The 24,778-nt window shown below is 40.4% G+C and overlaps 3 protein-coding genes across 4 annotated transcripts; 2 read left to right on the top strand and 1 right to left on the bottom strand.

Annotated features, from left to right (window-relative positions):
• Positions 1–299: 299 nt before the first annotated feature.
• On the bottom strand, positions 300–7,062 carry ctsf (cathepsin F). The gene is made up of 14 exons (XM_041944145.1): positions 6,653–7,062; positions 5,801–5,911; positions 5,111–5,192; positions 4,222–4,283; positions 3,966–4,038; positions 3,355–3,468; positions 3,066–3,214; positions 2,867–2,963; positions 2,678–2,758; positions 2,412–2,531; positions 2,029–2,093; positions 1,737–1,827; positions 1,537–1,595; positions 300–1,002 (listed from the first exon to the last, which is right to left on the bottom strand). Exons 1-14 carry the CDS (start codon positions 6,899–6,901, stop codon positions 928–930), a joined length of 1,428 nt encoding a protein of 475 aa, XP_041800079.1. The 5' UTR covers positions 6,902–7,062; the 3' UTR covers positions 300–927.
• Positions 7,063–8,191: 1,129 nt separating this feature from the next.
• aup1 (AUP1 lipid droplet regulating VLDL assembly factor) lies at positions 8,192–18,262 on the top strand. Of its 2 annotated transcripts, XR_006007095.1 has the most exons (13): positions 8,192–8,486; positions 9,737–9,874; positions 10,476–10,626; positions 11,230–11,417; positions 12,992–13,064; positions 13,653–13,726; positions 14,146–14,212; positions 14,516–14,618; positions 14,739–14,876; positions 15,055–15,194; positions 15,468–15,556; positions 16,629–16,864; positions 17,889–18,262. XR_006007095.1 is itself a non-coding variant. In XM_041943923.1 (12 exons), exons 1-12 carry the CDS (start codon positions 8,446–8,448, stop codon positions 17,932–17,934), a joined length of 1,248 nt encoding a protein of 415 aa, XP_041799857.1. In that variant the 5' UTR covers positions 8,192–8,445; the 3' UTR covers positions 17,935–18,262. The 2 variants fall into 2 exon arrangements, 1 of the variants encoding a protein (XP_041799857.1); XM_041943923.1 differs by lacking the exon at positions 16,629–16,864.
• Positions 18,263–19,055: 793 nt separating this feature from the next.
• fnta (farnesyltransferase, CAAX box, alpha) lies at positions 19,056–23,776 on the top strand. Its single transcript, XM_041944289.1, has 9 exons — positions 19,056–19,221; positions 19,682–19,767; positions 19,998–20,112; positions 20,508–20,612; positions 20,857–20,983; positions 21,215–21,363; positions 21,759–21,821; positions 22,034–22,226; positions 22,428–23,776. The coding sequence occupies exons 1-9, from the start codon at positions 19,094–19,096 to the stop codon at positions 22,581–22,583; spliced, it is 1,122 nt and encodes a 373-aa protein (XP_041800223.1). The 5' UTR covers positions 19,056–19,093; the 3' UTR covers positions 22,584–23,776.
• The last annotated feature ends 1,002 nt before the right edge of the window (positions 23,777–24,778 follow it).

The following is a 24,778-nucleotide window of genomic DNA, read 5'->3' as shown; positions in this document are numbered from 1 at the left end:
ACTACACCTGGGTATACAACAAGCTTTCCTTCATTAATGCCAGCTTTAAAACGTTTTTTTTTTCTTAAGGTTAATGATCTGCTAAATACTTGTAAAGTGAAATGTTCTCTCGTCTCACTGTTCACATAGGTCCCTGTGACATTTTGGTAATTAGATGGTCATTGCAGTTTATAAATTAAGTAAAAGTAAGTAAATTATATAGACAATGAATTCTAATCACAGTAAAATGTAATGTTGCATTTGTTTGTACTTCCAATAATCAACTTTCACTCTGTTGAAAGAACACCATGAACAAAGAATAGGATTCCACACTTTTTTATTCAATCTTCATTGATTTCTCACTGTCTTACAGCAGTTTTTTACTATTGCATTACAGTTACGTAGTAATGTGCAAACCAGTATAAGGTAAAACCCCCATCTTTCAAAAAAAAACCCCTCTCAAGCACTACATAACATTAGCATGAGCGCTATTATCGAAACATCCAGGAAAACTGAAGACACAAGGCTAACAACAATTAGTGCATGCTCCTTATCGAACATGAGCTCAGTTACTGTGCGGAAAGATGAGTTAAAACCAATACTGCCTAAAACACAGCACTCATTTTGACCTGCAGGACTAACAGAATGAAATGCACACATAAGATCTAGTTTGAAATTACTACAAAACTTCTCAGCAACCCTAGCTTTGCTATAGCTGGTATGTTTTCAGTAAATTGACACGAGGTGTGAAGTATAAGGATCAAACACTAGTCTGGTTTAACGGAAAAGTAACATCAGTAGTACTTTATGTGTGTTTGAATGTAATCGTCATGCAGTCGCAATCAAATGTGTGTGTGGGTAGAGAGAAGGTGGGGTCAGCTGGCACCTGTGGTACATGTAGTGTATGTGTGCACGTGTGTGTGTGAGTAAATATGTGGTGTTTGTGCTTTAGTTGATTACAGCAGATGAGCACATCTTGTTGATCCCACATGCATTGGAGCCCCTGTACAGGTAGTAGTAACCCTGTAAGAGAGACGGAGAAAAACAAACACACACACTCTCACAACTTTATATGGGCAGCAACAAAGCGACAATGGCTGAGTTGAAACAATATTTGACAGTCTCAAAAACACTGAATGTTGTAACCTTCACAATAATGCAGCAACAATTTGTTGCAGGGTTGTGGTACTGACTTCTCTTAGACTGTAAAAGTGAGGTTCCTGTTATTATGGCCAATCCCTACATGAGGTAAACATAGATAGTTAAGAGGAGAAGAGGGTTTTTATCCTCACTTGAATTATTTAGAGACGGTCAGTCTAGGTCTTGTTGTGTTGAATTTGGTAGTGCACACTGACACATTTTAGGTAAGACATTACACTGCTGACTGGTTTGTACAACTTATCATCTTGTCAATTCAAGAAATTCTGGTGATGCCTGTCATTTTAAAATCAGAATGTGGATTCTAGTTGATTTATGTTATACGTAAAATAATTATATTTGAGGCCCTTTTCAACCTTTCTCTAATCCACAAACAGACAGTAGGTGGGGTTGTCTTACCTGCTCTCCATAATCCTCTCCCCAGCTGTTTTTGATGGCCCAGAATGGGATACCTTTACCTGAAAGCACAGAGGCGTTCAAAAAGTACACTTGACTGACTCAGAAAATGATCATCCTTTATGGAGATACAACAAACAGGGGCCAACAAATGTATCTCTGAGTAGGACCTCCGTACATGAAAAGAGGATAAGAACACTTACGCTCTCCGTATCCCACCATCAGCACAGCGTGGTCGATCATCCAGGGGTTGCAGAAGATCTTCAAAGGGTGGGACACACCCTTCCTGTAGAACTACAGACATTCAAAAGACAATAAAAATGAACAAATATTGTTGCATGCTGGAGATAAATTAGTGAAAATAAGATACATTTTGACACACTTTGTTTCTGGTTTCCATGGAGGTGATGGCATCGTGCTAAGAATGTCAGATTTTAGTGATTCAGTCTTTGCCGTGCTGACTGAATACACTGTGGCAGTGGCCAAACTGTTTACCTGCATGGCGAACGCATTCAGAGCGACAGAGATTGGTCCATTCTCAGCCAGCCAAGCTGCGATTTCTGACAACACAAAAAACAAAATTAGTCCATGTAACAGCTCTTTGTATCAAACTGCTGCACAGATTAATTTTAAAGTTACAATTCTACCTGCAAAGTCAACACCCATCAATCTTCACTATGCATTTCTCTTTTATTTAGGAAATCACTGGAGTTACAGGATGTCATTAGTTTGTAATTAAATGTAATTATTGTCTCATCACACTTCGATAAAAAAAGCATCTTTGTGTGTGTCTTTGGGGGAAATTCTAATGACTTATTTGTCAGTGCTACGTCTTCCCTCTCTTCTTCACTCCCTCTCACCTCGCTCAGCCCACTCACCCTTCTCATCTTTGGACAGCTCCACAGAGCTGTTGATGTAGGCGGCCACCTTCCCAGTGGTGAAGTCGCACCTCTGCTTCTGCCCACTGTAGGAATAGTCGGCCTCTGACTCCAGACCACCTTAACAACACATGAGGGATGAAGATCAAAGGTCAGAGCTTGCAGTCAGCATAACTCCCGTGTTGCGTCTACAAAAAGCTGTAACATCCACAGGAAGCTAAAATGTTTCAAATGGTTGCACACATCCTTGTCTTCCTCTTTCTTACCCAGTTTCTCAATAGCCTCATAAGCGTTTGACGGCAGCCCTCCTCTGCAGGCCTGGTCCAGCCCATCACAGTCAACCAGCTCTGTGGAGGACAAATCAATCGACCAATCAAATCATGGACTTTTATCTGCAAATGTAAACAGAGAGTTTTTTTTCTGCAGGAGAAAGTTTGTTTGAGTCTGTGTGTTACCTTGTTCAGAGAGGGACAGCAACGTCCCATTTTTCAGGAACCACTGGCCTTCAATGTTGCCTGTGACAGAAAATGCCCAGCAGGATCCACACATACCCTGCAAGAAACACGCACACACACACCCCAATCAGCATGAGGGTAGATAGGAGCTATCATTTTTTATGTAACATGCTATATAATTAACTCTGATTGATGCTACCTGGTTCTTAACCGGACTGACAGCTCTATGATCACGCCAATCCCAGCTGGCAGGGGCGGGGTCTCGGGCAGGAGGGGCCGGTTTCATGGGTCGATGGAGAGTCCACTGGCTCAGGAGCGGGTTCAGGTACGTAGAGCGAAACTCTTCCTCTGGAGAAAGCAGTCGAACTTTTGTGTTACGTAAGAAGATTTTTTGAACAAAAGCTGATGCATCATATAAAAGCAGAAGATGCCTTTCAACTGTATAGAAATACAACAAAACGCCCTCACACACACACACACACACGTACCAGTTAGGTCGCTGAACTTGGTGACTCCATACTCAGCTGACCCTTGATCCAAAGACTGGAGCTTCTCAGCGGTTTTCAGGTTCTCGTGGAAGATGCGCAGACGACGGTCTGCCTCTGCAGAATCAAAGTTAAATAAACACACTAAAAAAACTTGACATTGAAAGACTGTTTTACTGCTCTGCATATTCATTTTTTTAAACCAAGTAACACTCCAGCCTCCCTTTCCTCAAACAACCACTCCGTCCTGACTTCACCTTTCATTGATTATCGTCTGCCACTAACTGACTGAGGCAACAACAGTTCCTCAGTCAACACCTGCTTATCTGTTTGTTCTGGATTTCTGAAATTGTCTCAATAGCCGTGTGGTTATCTGTCCCTGTTGTCTTGCGTTCAATGTCTCATCTGATATTTTTTTGCTATTTTAAATTTGTTTGTAAATATTTATTCGCTGTTGATGAGATACTGACTCCAAAGGCTCTGAATCGATAAGGGATATTTATGTTTAGGTTTTCTGTTGCTGTCAGTAGGCTCCAGCTGCTTGGACAGGAATGTGACGTCGTATACACCTTGCTATGTTTGGTATGTTCAGTAAATATGCGTCAGTCACTCACCTTCCTGGCTGCTGTAGACCTTATTGTATTTCACCATGAATTCTTTGAACTGGCCCAACAGCTCCACAGACTCCTGCCAGATAAACATAAACAACAACAACTGAGAGCCCCACCTCAATCTCAAATTCAAACTGATAATAGCAGCTAACACAACTAAGGGATCGCTGTAGTACATAAGGGGCAGACAACAAGATGGAACTTAACATCGGCATTGTTGTCCGTCCTATTATTGGTCTAAAATGTGACATCATTTTACCTCCAGAGGCTGGCTGGTGGGTGCATCCATCACCTTGTTGGTCTCTTCTTGTTGAGGTTCAACTGATAAGAGAGACATCCAGGATGATGTGTTAAGTGTGCATAACACCTATATTCATGTAGAATGTGTTCAAAAGTACATTAACTCTACAGATTTCAATGTAAGTAAGTCAATACATATCATATTCATTACTGCTTGTGCTTGGGAAACTCATCTCGTAAATCTAAGAGCCTTAAAATGAATTCTGCTGCTGCATACTCATATTTTTGTTTCCCATTTGTAAGAAGAAAAAAATCAGCATGTATTGGTGGACTTGCACCTCTTTTATCTCTTTGGTATAAAACAAGACTTGTCGTGCAGGCAAGTAAACATCAGTGTCCCACAGTGACTGAGCAAGGAAGGTCAAATTTATCAAACTTTTAAACAACGTGCAAACAAGTTTCCTGGTGTAATATCATGTTTGCATGAAGTCGCTCCTCTGTGACTGTGTCAGCCCGCTTACTGGTTGGTTTCAGCTGCTTGGCGAGATCAGTGGTAATCAATACAAATAGATCCTCTGATCTTTAGAGAGTCCTTCTTTGTAGCAATGGTGGCAAATTGCTTTCTGCATATATGTTGTTTTAGCCAGTATGAGGCCATCCTGAAAGATGATGCTGCTATTATAGAGGAAGCAAAGCACCATGGGATAACACTGAAGCCATATAAACAGCAGGTCAACAGTGGTTAACTAAGACCTGCAGGGTAAGAATAAATGAAAGATACCAATGCAGAGGAACCACAGTGACCTACAGCTGTGTCCTTCGGCTCTATTTTGACACGAGGACAGCTTTGACTGAAAAACCTTGGAGCTTGGATGTTTAATGATCAATGATTTTGGCTGCTGACTGACCTTTCGGCTGGCACTTCTGTTTGAGCAGAGTTGAAGTGCCCTGCCAGGGAACATCCCACACTTCGAACACACACACCTCCGTCTGGCATCAGCAAAAACACACCAAAAGGACAAAAATATTCAATATTATAATAAATCTGATTATATTGCCATACACAGTATATATTCAGACTGTGGAAAACTGAATAAGTGAAGTAATGTGTTCAACGCAGACCAGCCAACACAAGCAACATCAAACAGAGAAAGTGATTAATGTCTCTTGTATGTTTTTACAATTTTAAGGGTGAAACATCTTCACTTAGATCTTCTTTTTCTCTCCTTGGCTTAGACAGAGGCTGTTTTTTTTAATAAATGGGAATAGGTTTCCACTATAAAGTGTAAGAACAGAGACATGAGGAAACAAACAAAACAGAAGTTTATGTGTCAGTGTTGTGCATGCATGCATGCATGCATAAGAGCACTAGGCATGAGCGTGCTTTGGGTTACTTCAAGTCACACTCAAGTCACAAGATCAGATGACTGGTGACATCTGAAAAAACAGAACTGCACCGCTGCAAAAATACAGTCACATTTCTATTTTGTGTTGTTACGTACGTCTTAGTGAAATCTGTGATGACTGTGACCTGCTTTCTGTTACAGGGCTCATCTCTCACTAATTCACTCTCCCTCTCACAAACACAAACATCCTACCTTGAGATTCTTTGACTCGGGATAGAAGTCACATGTCCTGAGCATGGTGGATTTCTTACATTGAGTGTTACTCAGTTCCACTGTTATAGTGTAGCGGATACCCTTAACCAGCTGGAAAACAGACAAATACACATACTTTGAATTTACAGACAAGAAATCTTCTTAATACAAACATTTATTCTTACATGACTCTGATCTAGCATATAAGTGGCCAAACAATGCTTGTGTATTTGGAAGACATTTAGCCAGACTAAGCTTTTTGTGAGTGCATATTGACTGTTTTAGTATCTGGATGCTTCTTTTGCTGCATGGACACTGGTGGCACTACGCCATGCTGCACAGATGGATGCGCTGGCAAATAACTGGCGAAGGCATTTGGTCAGGTTAAACTCAATGACATGACTTCCGTCCACAGTGAAAAGATGAACATACTGAGAGGCATCTGCTGCCTGTAACCTTCCTCTGTAGGCTTTTCAAAAAGTGCCACAATTAAAATATATGACAAACTTGCTGACAGATCTGGAAAGGTGAAAATAGCATGTGCTCATCGTTTTCTTTTCTTTTTTGTATCCTTTGCACAGAACTTTCGTACCGCTGTCATTAGTTAATGCTATTATTTTGAAGGTAAGCCACCTGTTTCCTGTCTTTGTTTAGCTAACTCTAGCTAGCATCACGCAGTTTTTCACAGCCCCCATCCTCACTGTTGTTTACAAAGAGCTGAGCAACGTACAACATGGCTATAAAACCAGTATTCTCCATCCACACCAGTCTGTTGTGACAAAATAAGGCGGTGCAATGCTGTGAATAAACAACGTCACAAAACGTTTCAACACAACATTTTATTTCTGTTACCTGTTTGGTGGCAGAGATGAGCCGGCTGACTTTACGGAGGTGCATGGCGTTGGAGCCCCGGTTGTAGCGCTCCTCGGCGAACTCCAGAGCCTTCTTCAGGCCTGGGTCAGACTCCCGCAGTCGCACAGGAGAGCCGGGAGGCCCGAACAGAGGCCGGTCGAGGTCCTCACCAAGCCCGAGTGCAGAGCCCAGCACGGCGGACAGGGCCAGCCACAGGATTACCCGACAACCGCGGAGCCCGGCCATCATGTTGGTCCCTGTGTGTTGTCAGAAAGAAAAGGGACCGGTGTCCGGTCTTTGCTCGGTTAAAAAGAGGGATGCTGGTTTTCCTAGAAGACAAATCGATATCCAGATATCATCAGTGGTTATACAAGAGACAAGGTTACAGCGTTGTTGCCAAACAAATGTAATCTGCGGACGATGTGGGAGGAGACAGGCTGTATTAATGGGCGGGGTGCGTTCAAGAAACAGACAGTTAACAGCAGCACACTGTGCACATCATTTCACAACCTGTAACTGCGTAATAACAGTTATCATCAGTGTACATATGATGAAAAGACAAGCAGGTCATCACACATATCGGTGACTGAAGGGAATATGATAACTAATACTATGATTCACACACTTTAATAGTAGTAATTATTACCAACAATTTCGGCGCTTTGTTTTAAGACAAGATAAGATAAGATAAGATAAGATAAGATAAAATAAGATAAGATAAGATAAGATAAGATAAGATAAGATAAGATAAGATATAACTGTATTCATCTCCTGCCCTGCTTGCACATGGCAAGGTACAGATAATTAAGTAGCCTACAGTGTTTTGCACTGTTGCACAGTAGAAAATAGTCAATGTAGAGCACATGTACAACAGGAGGCGTCCTCCTCCTCTGGTAGTCCATCTCCAACTAACTGGTGCTGCTGCTATTGAGCTTCAGTTGATTATTGTTGCACCATGTGACAAAACTCTCTATCAATGCCCTGTCCTCCTCTTCACTGTCGTTGGTGATAAAGCCAACCAAGAGTAGAGGAGTTATCAGAAAACTTTTGCAGGTGGCTTTAACCTGAAATGGAAGTCTGAGGTGCAGAGTGTGAAAAGGAATGGTGCATGAAATTCTGATTAGCATATTCCTATGAATATTATGAATCTAATTTCCCTCTTAGGTGACAAACCACTGAAATCATACTGTAACTGTGCTTTGAGGGTTGTTGTACTAAATTGATCTGTAAGTATCTAATACAGCCACAAGAGGGCGACAAATATCGTAACTTTTCAACGCTTTTCCTGTACGAGGACTTTTATTTTGAAAGTAACAAACCCGATTAAGATACATAGCTATGCCTTTTTATTACACAGCTATAGATTGCATGAATACTTTTAATAATTCACAGGTTAGGATGGGCACTCAGATATGCAACTTGTGTATACTTGTGTATCGCACGGCATTTAAGGCAATTGAATTTTGTGGAGATTGCATTTTTATTCTGGAGGATTATGGCCGGAAGTGTTATTGTAGTTGCTGCTAGCAAAGCACAAGCGCTAGCGCTGCTAGCACCGCGGGCAGGAGTATCTGTATGGCGATATCTTAGCTAACATTTTAAACTTGCTGAAAAAGGCTGCCTGAAAACATTTTGCTATACTTTTGCTAACCCACCAGGGAAACAATAACGTTAGCTGTCAGTTTATCCTTCGAACGACAAAATATCTGTCGTGAACGTTATGACTAATTTATTTTTAGGGATCAGGTTGTATTCTTAGCATTAGCCTCTGACCAAAGGTCTGACTGGCCGACATGGAGACTCGGGGGATTGAAGACATGTTTGACTTTCGTCGGTAAGTCAGCTTACGGCAGGTAGCTAATGGAAGCTGCTGTTAACCTTCAGCTAACACCAATTAGCCACAGTTGCATTAATGTTAGGGTCTTATCCTGTGTGTTCAAGAAATGCGGTAACGTTAGATGTTATTCGGTGACATCTGTCGTTGGTTAGCTAACTGCCGTAGGTTTCCAAAAGAAGGGACATCAAACCTTTTATAAAACATGTAGCTAGCTAGCTAACTTAGCTATGTGGTGATGACGTTAACGTAAATATTTTACTGCTAGCGTTTATTATGCAACCTTGTGCAGTGCTAATTTCAGTGTACACATCGCGCTGTCATCCGCTGTAACGTCAGACTCTTCAAGTAGCATAGCTATCTTAACCATAAATGGTTGTTGAACTTCGCACAGGAGAGTAACAGCATTTTCTTCTGATAGCTGTGACTGAAGTTTTTAAGTTTCATTTAAAGCGGACACAGTAGACAGGGATAAAATACACAGATAAAATCTGTGTATGTGTAGTGAATAACTTTTCCCTAAAAGTCTTCTCAGATTTGAGAGGTAAATGTTGTTCCTCGGTCATGCACTCCAAAACAAAGTATCCCACCTTCTCACATGAATACAGGCCTGCAATTTAGGCTTGGCGGTACTGATTATGGTGGCGGGTTTTAGGACAGGACAGAACTATCTTTATATTGATCATCCCATATGTTGTGCTAATCACGTCGCGACACGTGTAATAGCGTGTAGAAAGCGAAATCTGCGGCCACGGTTAACGCGATACTGAAACTCACACTAATGCACACGCAAATGAAGGAGACGAGATGTGTTTTTTCTTCAGCAGTGATTAGTTATCATACTCGAGATTGCTGGAAAGAAATGATCAAATTCACAATAAAGCCTTAGACTCTAATTTAGTGCTTTCTCAGCAGGTGCAGGACAGATTTTTAACAGCCCTGCTGTTTTTTAACTTAAGTTAACTGGGAGTAACGAGCTGTGTCCAACAGTGTTAATTACAATGAATGGTGGCTGATTGTAGAATTGTAGAATTGTAGTAATGTTGGTAATGGTAAGATGAGATAAAGTATTGTGCAAACTTTAATCAGAAGCGAAAACAAAATCTGAACATAAGCCATGTATCAAGTCCCTGTCAGTGTGATTCATATGGTATGTCAAGATTTCACCAGTGATGGCATTTCACCTTTTTCAGCTTTCACCTGCTACATTTATAAATATTGTTTGCAACTCTGATTCTTTCTTTGCACAGGTTTCCCAAAGATGCAGTTGTCCTCCTGCTGTTGCTGGTTTACTTTCCAGTTGGCATTTGTTTGACGTTAATAAGGATTTTTATTGGTGTTCACGTGTTCTTGGTCAGCTGCGCTCTTCCAGAAAGTTTTGTTAGAAGGCAAGTATTGTAAAGTGTTACGGTTTCTATTAACACATTTTACTCTCAGTAGTAAGAATTGTAGTTGTGGCAGCAGTAGCTGTAGTACTCTCGTGTGTGTCATTAATAGTAATCCAGGTGAGCATTAATAATAATACTATAATATAAGTAGTAGTAGAAATACAAGGAGAAACAGTGGCTGTCAATGCTAACACGCTATATAATGCATACCGTTTATCCCATTTAAAGTAATTGCAGCAAGGCTACCTCTCACAGTCATAATGACTGCATTAAATTCAGTCACCCCATTAAATAGCATTAAGGTGAGTGGCTGCTCAATATATTTGGTGCGGTATGTGTCTATTACATAGTGACCTCTTGTAAATGAGATATAGCTCTTGGTAATTTCCACACTTAAATAAAGTTAATGACTGCGGTATGGAGGACCCTTTAACAAAGAACATTTAATTTAATGAAACATGTAAATGACCTGGGTGTTGCTGTGTGTGGAAGAAAACCACACTGAGCTCATCCCTGAAAACACTGTTAATGAGGATGGCCCACTACATGTTAAAAAATACTGCCCCTGGTTACATTCAACCTCATTTCTTTGTTCTCTTAGATTTATTGTAAGGATTATGTGCTCAGTCCTGGGGATGCATGTCAGACAGAAAAACCCTCGTTCCAGAGACAGAAACACCAAGCTGTACATGTGCAATCATGTGACAGAGTTCGACCACAACATAATCAACCTTCTGACCACCTGCAGTACTGTGAGTGTTTAACTAACCTTGTTATACAGTATCTTTTACGCATATTAGACATCTCTCATTCATAAAAATACTACATGCTCCATGCACCAGTTAGCAGCATGCCTGCACTGATGTGATTGTGGATATGGCACATATCTCTCAAAAGTTGAAATTTATATGCACAGTCTTTAATCAGAGCTATATATGTAACAGTATTGATTGTCATGGATGATCCCTGTGAAATGACAAATGGTACATATCTGTAGTTTTCATTTGTGCTTCAGTTTGCATTCATAACTGGTGCACTTACAAACATTTTGTAGATCACCTACATGTCAGTGTTACATTTGAAGTGCAGTTCATGCTTTCCTAGTGAAGCTGCAAGGATGAAAGTATGTCACGTCCTGTGTGTAAACTTCAATGGCTACAGATGACACATGCAGCTTGCAGAGGAGGCAGTGTGTGCACTGGTGCATGAAGCATGTTGAAGTCTTACATCTTCTGTATCTAGGGCATCTTTTTATCCCATCTTTGTTTTTTGTTTTTTTGTTTTACCCCTGTACATTATGGTGTTTTACTGTTAAATACATAAATGAGTTTGCTGTGTCTCTTTCTGCTCGTTAGCCCCAGTTAGAGGGCTCCACAGGCTTTGTTTGTTGGGCCAGAGGCTTCATGGAAATCCATTCAGCATCAGGCCAGGAAGCAATCGGAGAGTCTCTTCAGAGGTACTGCTCCACTGAAGGCACCCCACCTTTGCTGCTGTTTCCTGAAGAGGACACTACTAACGGCCGAGCCGGTCTGCTCAAGTTCAGGTTAGTGCAAACATTTCTATTGCAGTGTCTAACATGTTTGATTTATGTCACTAAGAATGGCATAGTTATTATTTGTGAGCGGATTGGTTAATGTAATGCTAGTAGAAAGTATGACCCAATAAATTCTGCTTTACAGTAATCAAACCAGTCCTACAGCACAGCAGTAACTGTTTGGGATCCGTATTTCAGTATTTGCACATCGAGACAGGGTTTTGGCCTAATATCCATGACTTTGGTTTGTAAAACGAAACAGTGATTTAATCAGGCCAGCCACAAATTATCATTCCCCTTCCACGGCACTTTGAGATAGAGATGAATTACTTCAGCGTTGTTTCCCCCTACTAATTTCCCTCTAGATTTCTTTGGGCAAATTAGTGTAAGGAAGTGAAAGCAGCTGCAAAATTGATTTATTTCTATCGTTGATTTGAGTAGCTCAGAACCAAGTGTACTATATCTTCAGCTGAAGCCTGTTGGAGATGCACTGATGCCTGAAAGACCCGGGAGGAGTACTTCATGCTGAGATCAAGAATACTCCAATGCTTTTGTTTGAAGAGTTCAGAAATTCACTTTATATTAGTTTTTCACTTCACACTAAAAGTGACTAAATCATACCAAAAGTCCTTTATGTCATGTTCAAAATACACAACTAGCTTACTGGCTGTCTGCCTCATGATTCTCAATGTTAACCTTATGACTTTATTAGTGTTTTCAAATGAACGAAATTCAACAGAGTTTGCTTGTACAATCAGTGTTCACAGCATACAGACTCACTAACACTGACAAACACTAACAAATTAATGCATTATACACTGCACAACACAACTATAGTTTGTTCTTTATAGTCTTATTTCAGAATTTTTCACTTATTTCCTGTGTGTAATGCTGCTGCTGCACTGCAATTTCCCAGCTTGGGATAAATAAAGTATATCTATCTATCTATCTATTGCTTGTGTCTTAGATTATCTCTTTGTTTCGACCTCAGTTTGTCAGGCATCATAACAAACTGACATTTTCTCAACTAAATCAGGATCCCACAGGAAACGGTTTTATCCACTTTACTCACGCTCTATGCCGCAGACTATAGGCAGCGGTCTTGCAAAATACTAAAGTTTTCGAATGGCGCTGCCCCCATGGGTCAACTTACCCAAGGCAATGACGAGATCAAATTACTTGTGGGCTGGTGTGATGCAGGTTTTAAAAGTTGAATGTTGGAAAACCAATGAATTATAATTGACTTCAGAAAACAGATGGAGGAGGCCTTCCCAGTGATAATTAAGGGGCAGCAGATCAATATTGTCCAGTCCTACAAATGTCTTGGTGTAACTCTGCAGGTCTTTGTTCCACCAGCGATCAGCTTTTGTAGTGAGCACTTTTAGATGTGGTCTAGATCCATAGCACCTGTCAGGTGTTAATCGTGCCTCAAATGTTTTTTTACGGTGTTATTTATTTATTTGTTGTGCACTTGTTGTGAATGCAATGTCTACATTGTTTGTTGTCTGTATGAGTTTAGGGATTGATATAGCTGCTGCTGTCTTGTCTAATGTAATCTACTAAATATGTTTGTTTCCTCTCAGTTCTTGGCCTTTCTCACTGACTGATTCCATTCAGCCTGTGGCCTTACGGGTGACCAGACCATTGATTGCTTTGGTAAAGTCATTTGAATTTGCTAAAAATTAAGTACAGATACATTACCATAATATGATTATCACCATTCAGTGTTTGAATCTTGGATGCTGTCTAGAATAGCTGAGTATTACACAACAGTTACAAAGAGATGAGATTTCTTAATGTGATTGGTAATGACACATAAACCATCCTAACAATTTGACTGCCTGTAACAAGACACTGAAATGAAAAATGTTACCGTACAGAGGAAAAGAAAATCAATAAGGGAAAATACTGTAATGCATTTTATATACAGTTTCCAAGCTATGAAAAATCATTACAGAGTGAGTGAAAATTCCTGGAAGTATCAGCAAGCTGATTAGTGTGTGCCGCTTAAATCTAATCCAGCCATCTCAGTACCAAGAATAATTCTATAGTGCGTTGCAGTGTGCAGCAGTAGTTAAAGTCTAGTTGCAGGATTGTTTAGGGCACCAGGACACAATGCCACAGCTATTATTGTCCATCTCCTCTCTGTTACTGTCTCTGCTTACATAGCTGAATGTAGGGCATTTCACACTACACCAGAATATAACAGTGGGACTGACTTCATCGTATTTTGTCTGTCCACAGAACACCCCAGAGTCAAGTTGGCTGATGGAGCTCATGTGGACATTTTTTGTTCCATGTACAGTGTATCATGTAAGGTACTAAATAATTTGTATCATTATTCCTATCAGCAGTTGCTTTTTAAAGCTGAATCCTGATCTTCTGCAGCTGAATGATCAATAATAGTCCAATAGTTAAGTTTGTTTTTCTTGTAAACCGGGCATTTTGTGGAGATGTATGTGTGTGTTACATAAACTAGATCCACAGAGTGTAAGAAAAGAAAAGCTGATGAAAACATGTATCAACAAGTAACAACACCAGGCTCATCTATGTCCACTAATGTTAATTAATGAGCATGACTTTCAAGTGGTTTTGAATTGCTTTTGTAATGCTGTGAGGTTATTATTTTTTTTTTTTTATCCTAAATGGTCTCTTATTGATTTTCACTGTTTCTGTTGCAATAGTTGTTGTCACAGTTATTTTATTTTTATTTTTTTGCTTTTCATTTTCATCCCAGTTGGCTCCCACCAGTATCCAGACAAGATGGCGAGTCCATGCAGGAGTTTGCCAATAAAGTCCAGGAGGTAAAACTAATGTTTGTCAGCTGTGTGGACTCCTAAAGAGTTGGGTTTCTAAAAAACAAACATGTAGAAAAAATGTTACACCGTAATGCTGTAATGTTGTTTGGCAATTAATCCAATTTCCTGACCCCCACCTATATCCAGATCCTTCTTTAGTAAACTAGCTGTAGTTCCATAAAAGCACATTATCAGATTTCTGACTTCCCCCTTTATTTTTCCATTGGTATCACTATCTGCCACCTCTTCTCAGCCTTTGTGCTGCAGTTGTACGTTCAACATGTGTCTTATGTCTGTCTTCAATTTCAGCTACTAGCCAGTGAGCTTGGCTTGGTCTCCACCAAGATCACTAAAGCTGACAAAGCAGAGCACATCAAAAGGAAAAGACACACTGCACCACAGACATCTACAAGTAAGTCAATGAACACACACACACACAATACCGACGCATCTGACTCTCCACATGTAAGGATTCAGCTGATTACTGTTGAGTTTTGGGTCGGGGTGTCATCAGTTCTTTACCTTACCCTAGGTGTCAGACCTGCCGCCATTGGCCTTGGTTTCATGGTCCAGAGTCTGGGCACAGATGATCATAGGATTGCTAAAATGGCCCAGCAGGTGAAGGATGTGCTGCCTCATGTCCCAATGAATGTCATTGCAAAGGACTTAGGTAGGGCCCAATTCTCAGTGCGTGTTTACATTTGGACTCTGTTACTCTGTGCTGCACTGTTATCTACCATCTGCTCTCCCACACTCTGCTCTGTTCATTCAATTTGTAACGCATCCTTCAAAAACTTGAGTTGGGTTAAATTGCCATGCACTTGCACTTGTCTCCTAACTTTGTACAGCAAAAACCAATTGTGTTGACACCACCATAACAAATTTGCTGGAGAGCAAGGAGGAAACTCAGATGGAAGCAACTGGGACGTCGACGTTTGGTCCTTCTATGAGCAGCTCCTACTCCTCTGGCCATGCTCCCACCATAAAGGTTTGAGTTTGCTGTGTCTGAGCTGTCTAACTGGGGAATTTACTTTTTAAAATCCAGTTTAGTCATTCATACATGTAGATCATATCTCCTAGGATGGAATTATAAGTTGCATAGAAACAATGTAATACTCCAAAATTTAGTTCAGCTACTTAAATGTTGTGTTACGTTGATTGTATTTGTTTTCATATGCAATCTTGCTTATTGTTTTTTTGTTTGTTTGTTTGTTTTTTTGGTTTTTTACTAAATTAAATTCCATTTTCTTTTCATCCACAGCCTGCTGCCAAATCTTTTGGGAGATCACCAGCTGACAGACATTTGTCTCTCCAGGAGAGAAAAGAAGCGCTGTATAGTTTTGCAAGAAGGTGAGAATTCTTTGCCATCGGCAATGTCACATCATAAAGAGAACATTAGGAGCAGAACATTAGGGGCAGAAAGGTCCACCATACGTTGTGGAATTAAATTTTCCATTAGTCTCTCAACTATTGTTTCAGTGAAATATTCTGGACTCATTGAAAATGCTCCATGTCTGTTCAGTTTATGTTAATAAGACACCTCAGAGAAAAGCCAAAGTTGCTTCATTATGCGCAACATCTTTCAGCTGTGCAGAGGTGAACAGTTCTCCAATATTCATTTGGACAGAGATCTACTTTGAATTAATTCCTAGGTTCATGTCCGTCGCTCAATACTGTTTCTACATAGTGTTAAAGCAGCACCAGGGAAAAGTCTTCTATAAAAATACACCTGTCTTCACTAATTTAGACCCTACAGATTTGTTCTGAAATTCAGACTGACTCTGAAATAGCAGTGATGGAGCAAGACATTGAGGAAAAAATTGGACTGACTAACACAACATTTCTCAACCCAGTTCTACAGATTTTCCAAATGACTTATTAACCGGATGCTTAAACAGAAGTTTCAATTTAGACTGGTTGACTAGTCTAAAAGTAAGAAAACACTCAAACAGTAAAGAGTGAGCACAATTTCATCAGTAAGGTTAAATGTTGAGCCATTTGAAACCCTTAATCACGTAACTCATTTTAAATGCTGCTGAATAGTGGCACTTTGTTGCGTGCGTTATGAACATTATGTTTATCCTGTAATTTAATTGTGTACTTTAATAACATAGTCTATTGTTCTGCTCCCCCAGTCCAGTAGGTGGCAGTAAAGCTGGACTCGATATGAAAAACTCTCCAGCTCTGAATAATGAAGCACACTACAAGTGACAAGCATTTACTACACACTTGTGTGATATAAGTACCCCTTCCTAGCTGGAAGCAGATGGGAACAGAACAGTAGAATTACCATAGTTTTAAAGAGGCCATATTATGCTAATTTTCAGGTTTTCTGGTTATTTTCTACCAGAATAGGTTCACATGCTTTAATGTTTGAAACACACTATTAAACACATTATTTTTCTCATACTGTCTGTTGCAGCAGCACTGCTGTTCTCTGTGCCTGAAACACTGTGCTAGCTCCAGTCCTCCTTAAGGTCTCCCTCTGGAAAATCCCTGCTCTGATTGTTCAGCTCACACAGGCCTGAGCGCAGGCACTGTTCACTGGATTTCCCATCAGCTTTGCTAATTTTTGCAGCACTTCTTCCATGAATATCACCACAATAACAGCTTCTAAAATAAAACAGCACCGGATGCACCTTTATTATTACCTGCAGGGTATGTCTTTCAAGGAAATTTACATACAGCAACAACACACACACACATACCAGCAAGGATCCCGTAACAGAATGGGCTTCACATAACAACAAAGCTAATGCTAGCTGAGTATTAGAGAATGTGAAAAACACTTTCCAAGTCAAACCAACTTCTGTCGTTATTTATATGACTTAAAATGAGGCTTACTGTTCACAGTTTCTATTGACTGTCACACAATATTGCAAGTCCAACATTGTTATAAGCTTAACCGACTAGAATTGACGAGTCGACCAATCACACACATCCCTAGTTTTGTCTCTTCCGCATAAAAATGAGTTAACCAGAAGATCAGATGTCACGACTGTATCGTGGGTCGTGAAGTTAAAGTTTTAGATCGGGTACTTCACCGCATCCAAGAGGATACTGCAATACCTTAGTGTAACTTAATGCTGCTCTAAACAGTGTCTTTTTTGTTAGTTATTTGACCCACTTTTAACAATGTGTAAGGAGTCAGGAGCCACTGTTAGCATGTTTACCACAACAACCTTTATAACAGTGTTGTTTACAGCTTGTGGCATCGCCCCCAAGTGGCCAAAACAACTACATCTCAGAAAAATGTACCCCCAATGGGTGTCAGTATAATGTTCCATTGTTTTCACTGTACTCATGATAAAAGCAAAACATGGTAGCTGAAGAAATATTTCATGGAAAAAATGATTACTCCAGGACAAAATGAATAGCAATGAGTACTGTATATAGTAGATGAAAAGCCCCTTTTTAAAATATGGCTCATTAGTTTCACAGTTGTAGAGTTTGACTATCAGATACTGCATTTATTTGAATTTGTTCCAGAAAGGCACTGGCAGGACCAGGTTGAGTGCAACCACAATGATTCCAGAAACCATGAGAAAGTGATACATGCCCTGTCTGTAATGAATTGTCTGTGACATGTTAACTATCTATGCCAGGTGTGTGTTTGTTACTTTTTGACAGGTAATACTCGTGTAAAGTAAACCCTGACTGTTTTCTCTGTTTCCTCATCTAGACGCTACATTGAAAAACATGGATTGGATCAAGAAGACAGTCACTGAATACACTTTGGGTCAAGCCATCATTGAAAACTTGTCAGAGAGAAGCATATTCAACTTGCATAGCTGTATAATTTGAATGGTGATTTTTATATTCTGTCAACAGGTTCTGTTGGAAAAACAGATTTTGTTAATTGCAAATACGTAATGGGGAGAAGTATTCGGTACACGTATACGTTGATGGAATGGTGATTATGCATGTGTTTAATTCTTCATTCTGGCCGATACATAATTTTGATAACAATTTGTATTACGATCCACTGACTGTGAATCATCTATTTATTTTTATAATGTCCAGAGTCGTCGATAAAAATAAAGTTCAGCTTGACCTTAAGAATTTGTCACTGACGGTGTTTTGATTTAACGTTGACTCCAATTCCCAAAGCTTGGCTTGGGAAAGAAAGTTAAGTTTAAATGTGAATTGCATATAATCTGTATTTTCAGTCATTTATTTTTAAATTTAAGGACTATTGTCATGTTTTTGTAGTTTCAAATTCATGTCCAAATCATGCCGTAAGAGGGAGCCAGAGGGCACTATGCTTGTGCCACTGACGCTAACACAACAGTTGTTGAGAGAACTAGTCTGGAGTCTCTTTTGTCCTCTAAAGGCCAGATTTGGTCTTGGGGATATACAAAACAATACAACCAAAAGGCCTGCGACTGGTGAGTAACAGTGATTCATTCGCTATGAGTATATGAAATGATGTGAATGTGAGCAAACGTGTAGGAGCAAGTTGAGAGAAGTAGATTGGTCATGTCCTGTTGAAAATGATTAAGAACAAATGGTTGCCGTTTAATGAATGTGTGCAGCGTGAATGGACAGGTCAGACACCCAGTGTGGCCGCTGGTCATCAATGGTGGCGACTCTAAGTTTTCTGTACCATAAACGTCACATCTCTGCAGTGCGTGTATCAGAGGAAGTGCGGAAAAGCGGTTACGGTGCGTCGTATGACTGGACATATGCGCAGACAGTCATCGGTCAGGTTGTTTGTTTCAGACCTGCTAACGCTGCGGCTTTAGAGCTCCCTGATACTTTCATACCTGTTGTCAAACTGTAATTTCCGCGTAGTACGTAAAAGTCGCTTTCCGCTACACCGGATGTGACGTTTTCGTCCTTTCTCACAACAGTCAGACGGGATTGCTAACAGTTAAGAAGTTCACGATGTCAGGTGTCGAGGATATTTCAACTGAATCTGTAGACATTAAAGAGGATAAGGAGTTTGATGTAGAGGCTGAAGATCACCTCGGGGGTGATTATTTTGTTGACCCGACTCGGTATTTATTTTACAGGTAGTGTTTGCTGATCTTCTTGCATAAATGTTTGGGTAGCTAGCTTGTTAGCTGCTTACACGGTAACTGTCAACTACTTCATCCATAACACGCTAATGTTTGATAACTTGTAGTTTAATGTCAGCTTCGGTAGTGAGTTATGTTAACGTTTGCCATTGTAACGTTACGACCGGTGTTACTGGGTTAAACAAGTACTTACCGAAATAGCGTTGTGCTAATTGACTTAAGTTCATCTGCACCCCTGCTATGTAAGAACATTTAAGAAACTAACAAAGGCTTCGGTAACATGTGCCTATGCGAGAATGCATGTTAATTATTTCACCTATGAATTTTTGCCTTTATCGTATTTGGTTTACCAATGCAACTTAGTACTGTAAGAAGTGCTAGCTACATTAGCTACATTTAGGGAGTGTTGCAGGTTAGGAGCCAAGAAATCCACCCCCATGTTTTTGTGTTTCAGAGACAGAAAGGAGTGGGCTGACCTGGAGCCTGTTCCTCAGGATGATGGACCAAATCCTGTAGTGAAGATCGCCTACTCTGAAAAGTGTAAGATTGTTAGTAAGAGATGAGAGTCACATGTAAGACAAGTGAAAAGCAAACACGAGCAGATCCACGACTCATAGCTTGTAACATGACACGTAATAATCATAATAATTACACTGGAGACAGTAATAGTTACAGTAATGATTACTCTGGAGACAGTAGGTTGAACACTTATTCAGTAGAAGTTTAAGTCAGAACTCTGGCTCTGACAGAACATATATTTCTTCCAACAGTCTCAGATGTTTATGACTATTTCCGTGCACTCCTGAAGAATGATGAAAGGAGCGAGCGGGCTTTCGCCTTGACAGCAGACGCCATCGAGCTGAATGCTGCCAATTACACAGTTTGGTGAGCATGCTTCAGGTTTGGAATATGGAAAACTAACGTGCTATTTAGTAGTGTCTCATTTTCACAACATGGGGAACAAAAACAAGTGGGGTGATTTTCTGTCAAAAATCAGGGTTCATAGAATAGCTTGTAAAATGGACCTTTGGAGAGTGTTTGCTCCTCGTCAGTCAAACCGTAAGATACTTTATCTTTGGGTCTCAAGTTTTGATAGAGATGGCCCTTAATGAGCAATGACATCGCAGTCTTGAATTTGTCAAGTAATCACTATATTTACAAATGCTTTTCCTTCTGGGTAAAAATGTTTTAGCACCCGTACATCTGTTTATTGTGTTTAAAAATGCTAGTTTCCTCTGTGAAGCTGTATTGTAACAGTCTCTGGGTTTTGGTATGTGCAGGCACTATAGGCGAGTGCTACTGCAAGCCCTATCAAAGGATCTGAGGGAGGAGATGAGGTACATTACTGCCATCATCGAGGAGCAACCCAAAAACTACCAAGTCTGGTGAGTGCTGCCAAATTTCAGGTTACGTGTTTATCGTAGCAGTTGTTGTATAATGCGACATTACTTGAGAAAGTAGTCCTGGTTATGAAAAGTATAGGTTTGAAAGGGCTGTCTATGTCGATTGCTACTTTTTTGTTAACCTTTTATTGTATATCAATCATTAAATAAGATTGGGTGGAAAAAATAATCTAAGATGATTCAGTTTAACAAAAACATTAGAACATTTTCTAAACCCCTCTTCCAGGCATCACAGACGTATGGTGGTAGAGTGGCTAAATGACCCCTCGGAGGAACTGGAGTTCATTGCAGACATTCTCAGCCAAGATGCAAAGAACTACCACGCCTGGCAGCACAGACAGTGGGTCATCCAGGTAGGTGTTGGAGCAGAGTTTGGCTTCAGAAATTAGGGCTGAGATCCAGCTTTCTGCCCACACGCTCTGTCAGAATGAGTCCTTCACTTGTTCATTTTGTTTTTTATTGATGTGCTGTTTCAGTTCCTCAGTGGTCAGAATTTGTCTCATGCATTTCAGGGCCACCATTAAAAGCGCTACATGATTACATAAACAAGTGTGCTGGCAACATTTGTCTTATTCAATCTCCAGGAGTACAAACTATGGGACAATGAGCTGGAGTTTGTGGAGAATCTCTTGGAAGACGATGTGAGGAATAACTCTGCGTGGAACCAGAGGCATTTTGTAATTTCTCACACTACAGGCTTCTCTGATCCTGCCATAGTGGAGAGAGAGATTCAGTGAGTGTTTTTCTTCAATATCTGGACGACTTGGGCACAAAGTTAATATGCACCTTTCAAGTTGGATGAAAAGTGATCACAGTTCTTACCATCAATTAACTCTATTTAAAGGACTTCAGGCTTTGCAGGCAAAAATGTATTGTATATGGGTAAGTGCTGAGGAGGCAATACAATTCACTGAAAGTCAAATACAGTGTTTCAGAGGAATCTTTTCTTGAGTGATAAGCATCATTTCCTGTATTACCTGTATTTTCTAAAGTACAGATGTCCTTTGAATAAAGCTGCATGACTGCACGTCTCTTTTATAGAGCTGGCATTGTTCCTGCTTTGGTATGTGCAGGAGTATTAAGTTTTCTGCTGCATAAATTTGACTGGTTTTCCTTTCTTTGCGTAAGGTATTGTCTGAACCAGATCAGGAAAGCTCCCCACAATGAAAGTGCATGGAACTATTTGAAAGGGTAAGATGTAACATATTGGAATTTTTTTTTCACAGCATATCTAAAATTTCAGGAAGTCTTCACAAAGCAAAAGCCAAAAACATTGTATTCTCTCTAATATATGAATCTGCAGATGTGGTTGTGTACAGGGTAAAAACCAAGTGAGGACTGTTATTAAAAATGAAAAAGCCCACTGACAGTATCCTCTCCTTTTTATATTCTCTCTCCCCAAGGATGCTGCAAGACAGGGGTCTGTCATCTCAGCCAGGCCTGCTGGAGAGGGTCCTGGAGCTGAAGGAGACTCACTGTTCACCTTATCTTCTAGCATTTCTCTTTGATTGCTATGAGGATGCTTTGGAGAACAGTAACCAAAAAGAAAATGTGGGGGAAGAGGAACGAATGGAAACTTTAAGAAAGGCTCTAGAAGTAAGGCTTTTACTGCAACCTTAGAAATATTAGCAACTTTGTGATTGTGACTATCCAAATTTCTGAAGGTTTGTTTAAGGGATACGTGCTGCTTGCTGAGAAGTCTGGGAGAAATGAGGATTATTTTGTTTTAGAAATAAACTGAATATCATGCTTTTACTGTTTTCTGACCCTTCTTGTGTTTGTTCTCCCCCCTTAAAGATTTGTGAACTTCTGGCGCAGGAGAAGGACACCATCCGTAAAGAGTACTGGCTGTTTTTGGGACGTTCTTTAAAGAGCAAATCTGGAAGCAATGGCCCCTCTGATGAGCCTCCTGAACCATTAGTCCCAGCATCTGGGCAGCAGGAGATGAGCTAGACAACTACCAGGAGAGTTGCACCATTTCCACTCCTACCCTGCTTCATCAATACTGTTGGCCAACACATTCAGTTTGATATTACTGTAAACTACTCTAATGTATATGACTGCAGAAGTTTCTTCAAATAACCACTAACATGAGCTCACCTAAGGGACTGAGGTGAAATCGAACAGGTACATGGCAAAAAAATACATGTAAATCCCCCTCTTACTAAAGTGTAATAACATTTGTATCAGAAACGCAATGCTTTGTTTGGAACATAGTGGATCACCTGCAGGGTCCAAAGTTAGCACCCACCTCTCGTCAAGTGCCAATAAAAATCTACGTTCGTGAATACAATAAATGAGGTCAGCCACCACTGGCAGGTGGCTCAAATAGGCCTCCAGCTCCCATCATGACAACACTGAAGTCGACTGACCACATTTGTTTTGCATGGACTCTGCACGCTGATTGCAGCCTAAAACCTATGACCATCAGTAATTGTAGGCTAAAAGGAAAGATGAAGAGCGTGGAGGAAGTATGTTTAAAAGAAAAGCTAAAGAGAAGTGATGCTTCACACAATGAAGTATACAGACAATGACGAGCAGTGTTTGCCACGGTTTATTTTTAATTCTTAATGCCATTGTATCAGACAGACAGAGAAATTAATTTTGGACCTTGATTACATGGCAATTATTTGGCACGTTTTCTCTCACCCATAAGAACTAACCTACACAATCCGCTGCGTCACACATCTGGAAATTATGGGAGGCCAGTTTAGCAGTTTAGCAGTCTACCACCATTAGATTTATTAGAGTGGCTGCTCTCTCTTTGAATCTGAATGTATCAGTCTGAATGCCATGAGTACCAATACACCTCTGCGAGTGTGTTTGCATGCACACGTAATTCAATTTAATGTCCTTTGAGTGATGGCAGGTACATCTTCAGTTAGTGTCTTGTAAGAGGAAAAAAAAACTGTACTGGCAGGAGCATTTAGACATGTTTGTTATGTTATTAGTTTTGTGGTAAGACAGAAGTTTACTCGTTAGTGAGTTCATTCTGAAAGACTTTAAATGGAGTATTGTGTGCATGTAAACCCACCCTTCATATACATCCTGTAATGTTTCCTGATCGTTTGGTGATGTCAGTCAGAGAATTCATGTATTTGTGTTGTAATTGAGGGGAAGTATGAGTCACGATAATAAAACTGTTTGTAGTAATACTGGGAGTGGTTTGCATAACTCGTTGATGATAAAGCAGGTGAAAGGCCGTGGTATGCTGCAGCACTCTGATCAATGGTTCACACAGCGTCACAACTCTCCCTTTTTATCCAAATCTATATCAGCTGCTGTAAATGAGCCACTTTGTAACAATTGGGCAGAGTTTGTTCTGTTTGTTCCTCTGAGCTGTGCTGCCAGGAGAAAGCCAGCGAGCCCCTGCGCACACAGCACATGTATTGACACTCGCAGCTTCATGTCCTGGACTCCCTCGGAGCTAGGAAATGGATTTACTCCACTAGATGCAGCTGTTTCTACTTCTGCTCACACTACAACGCAATCCATGCTTCCAGTTTCTAACCAAGCAGTTGCTTTGCCAGCAGTGTCTAATTACAGCTTCTCTAAATACTTGATATTAGAGTATGATGGCTCGCTTTTCTCTGCTTTTCCTCCCTAATGTGGAGGACACTGTGATTCACGTCATCCACAGTAACGACATGAGCATGTGGGCCCCATCACACTGATTCTACGAGGCATAAAGGCAAAAGCTGTGATTAAGTTAGTCTAATATACAGTATAAGGCACCCCTCTTCTCCTTTAATTAAATGTAATGGTTTTGTTGATGTGACTTTGAGTAAATCTGCATGAGTGTGAAGCAGCTGCTTCGTTGATTAAGAGCAACAACAACAAAACAGGCCACAGGACTAACAATCCAGGCTGCCGAGTGAATATGAATGTTGGACGCACTGTTTCAACTTATTAAACTAAACAGATCAGGTACTTGCTGCAGCACTTCGAGCATTGTTTGGAGGATAGAGTTCCCTGGTGGTTAAACCCAGAACAAAAACAACAAAAAGGGTCCCAGACAGTGTGTAATTAAAATACTAATTAAACCCAGCACAAGTCCACCAAACCACCCAGGCCCCCTTGCAGTCTGCAGGCTATGGAAGTTATTAAATACAGGTGAAGGAGACAGACTGCAGCCAAGAATGTGTCTT

This window comes from Chelmon rostratus, chromosome 9 (assembly GCF_017976325.1).
Source record: "Chelmon rostratus isolate fCheRos1 chromosome 9, fCheRos1.pri, whole genome shotgun sequence".
NCBI classification, from domain to species: domain Eukaryota; kingdom Metazoa; phylum Chordata; class Actinopteri; order Chaetodontiformes; family Chaetodontidae; genus Chelmon; species Chelmon rostratus.
This window is presented reverse-complemented; position numbering and strand designations above follow the sequence as displayed.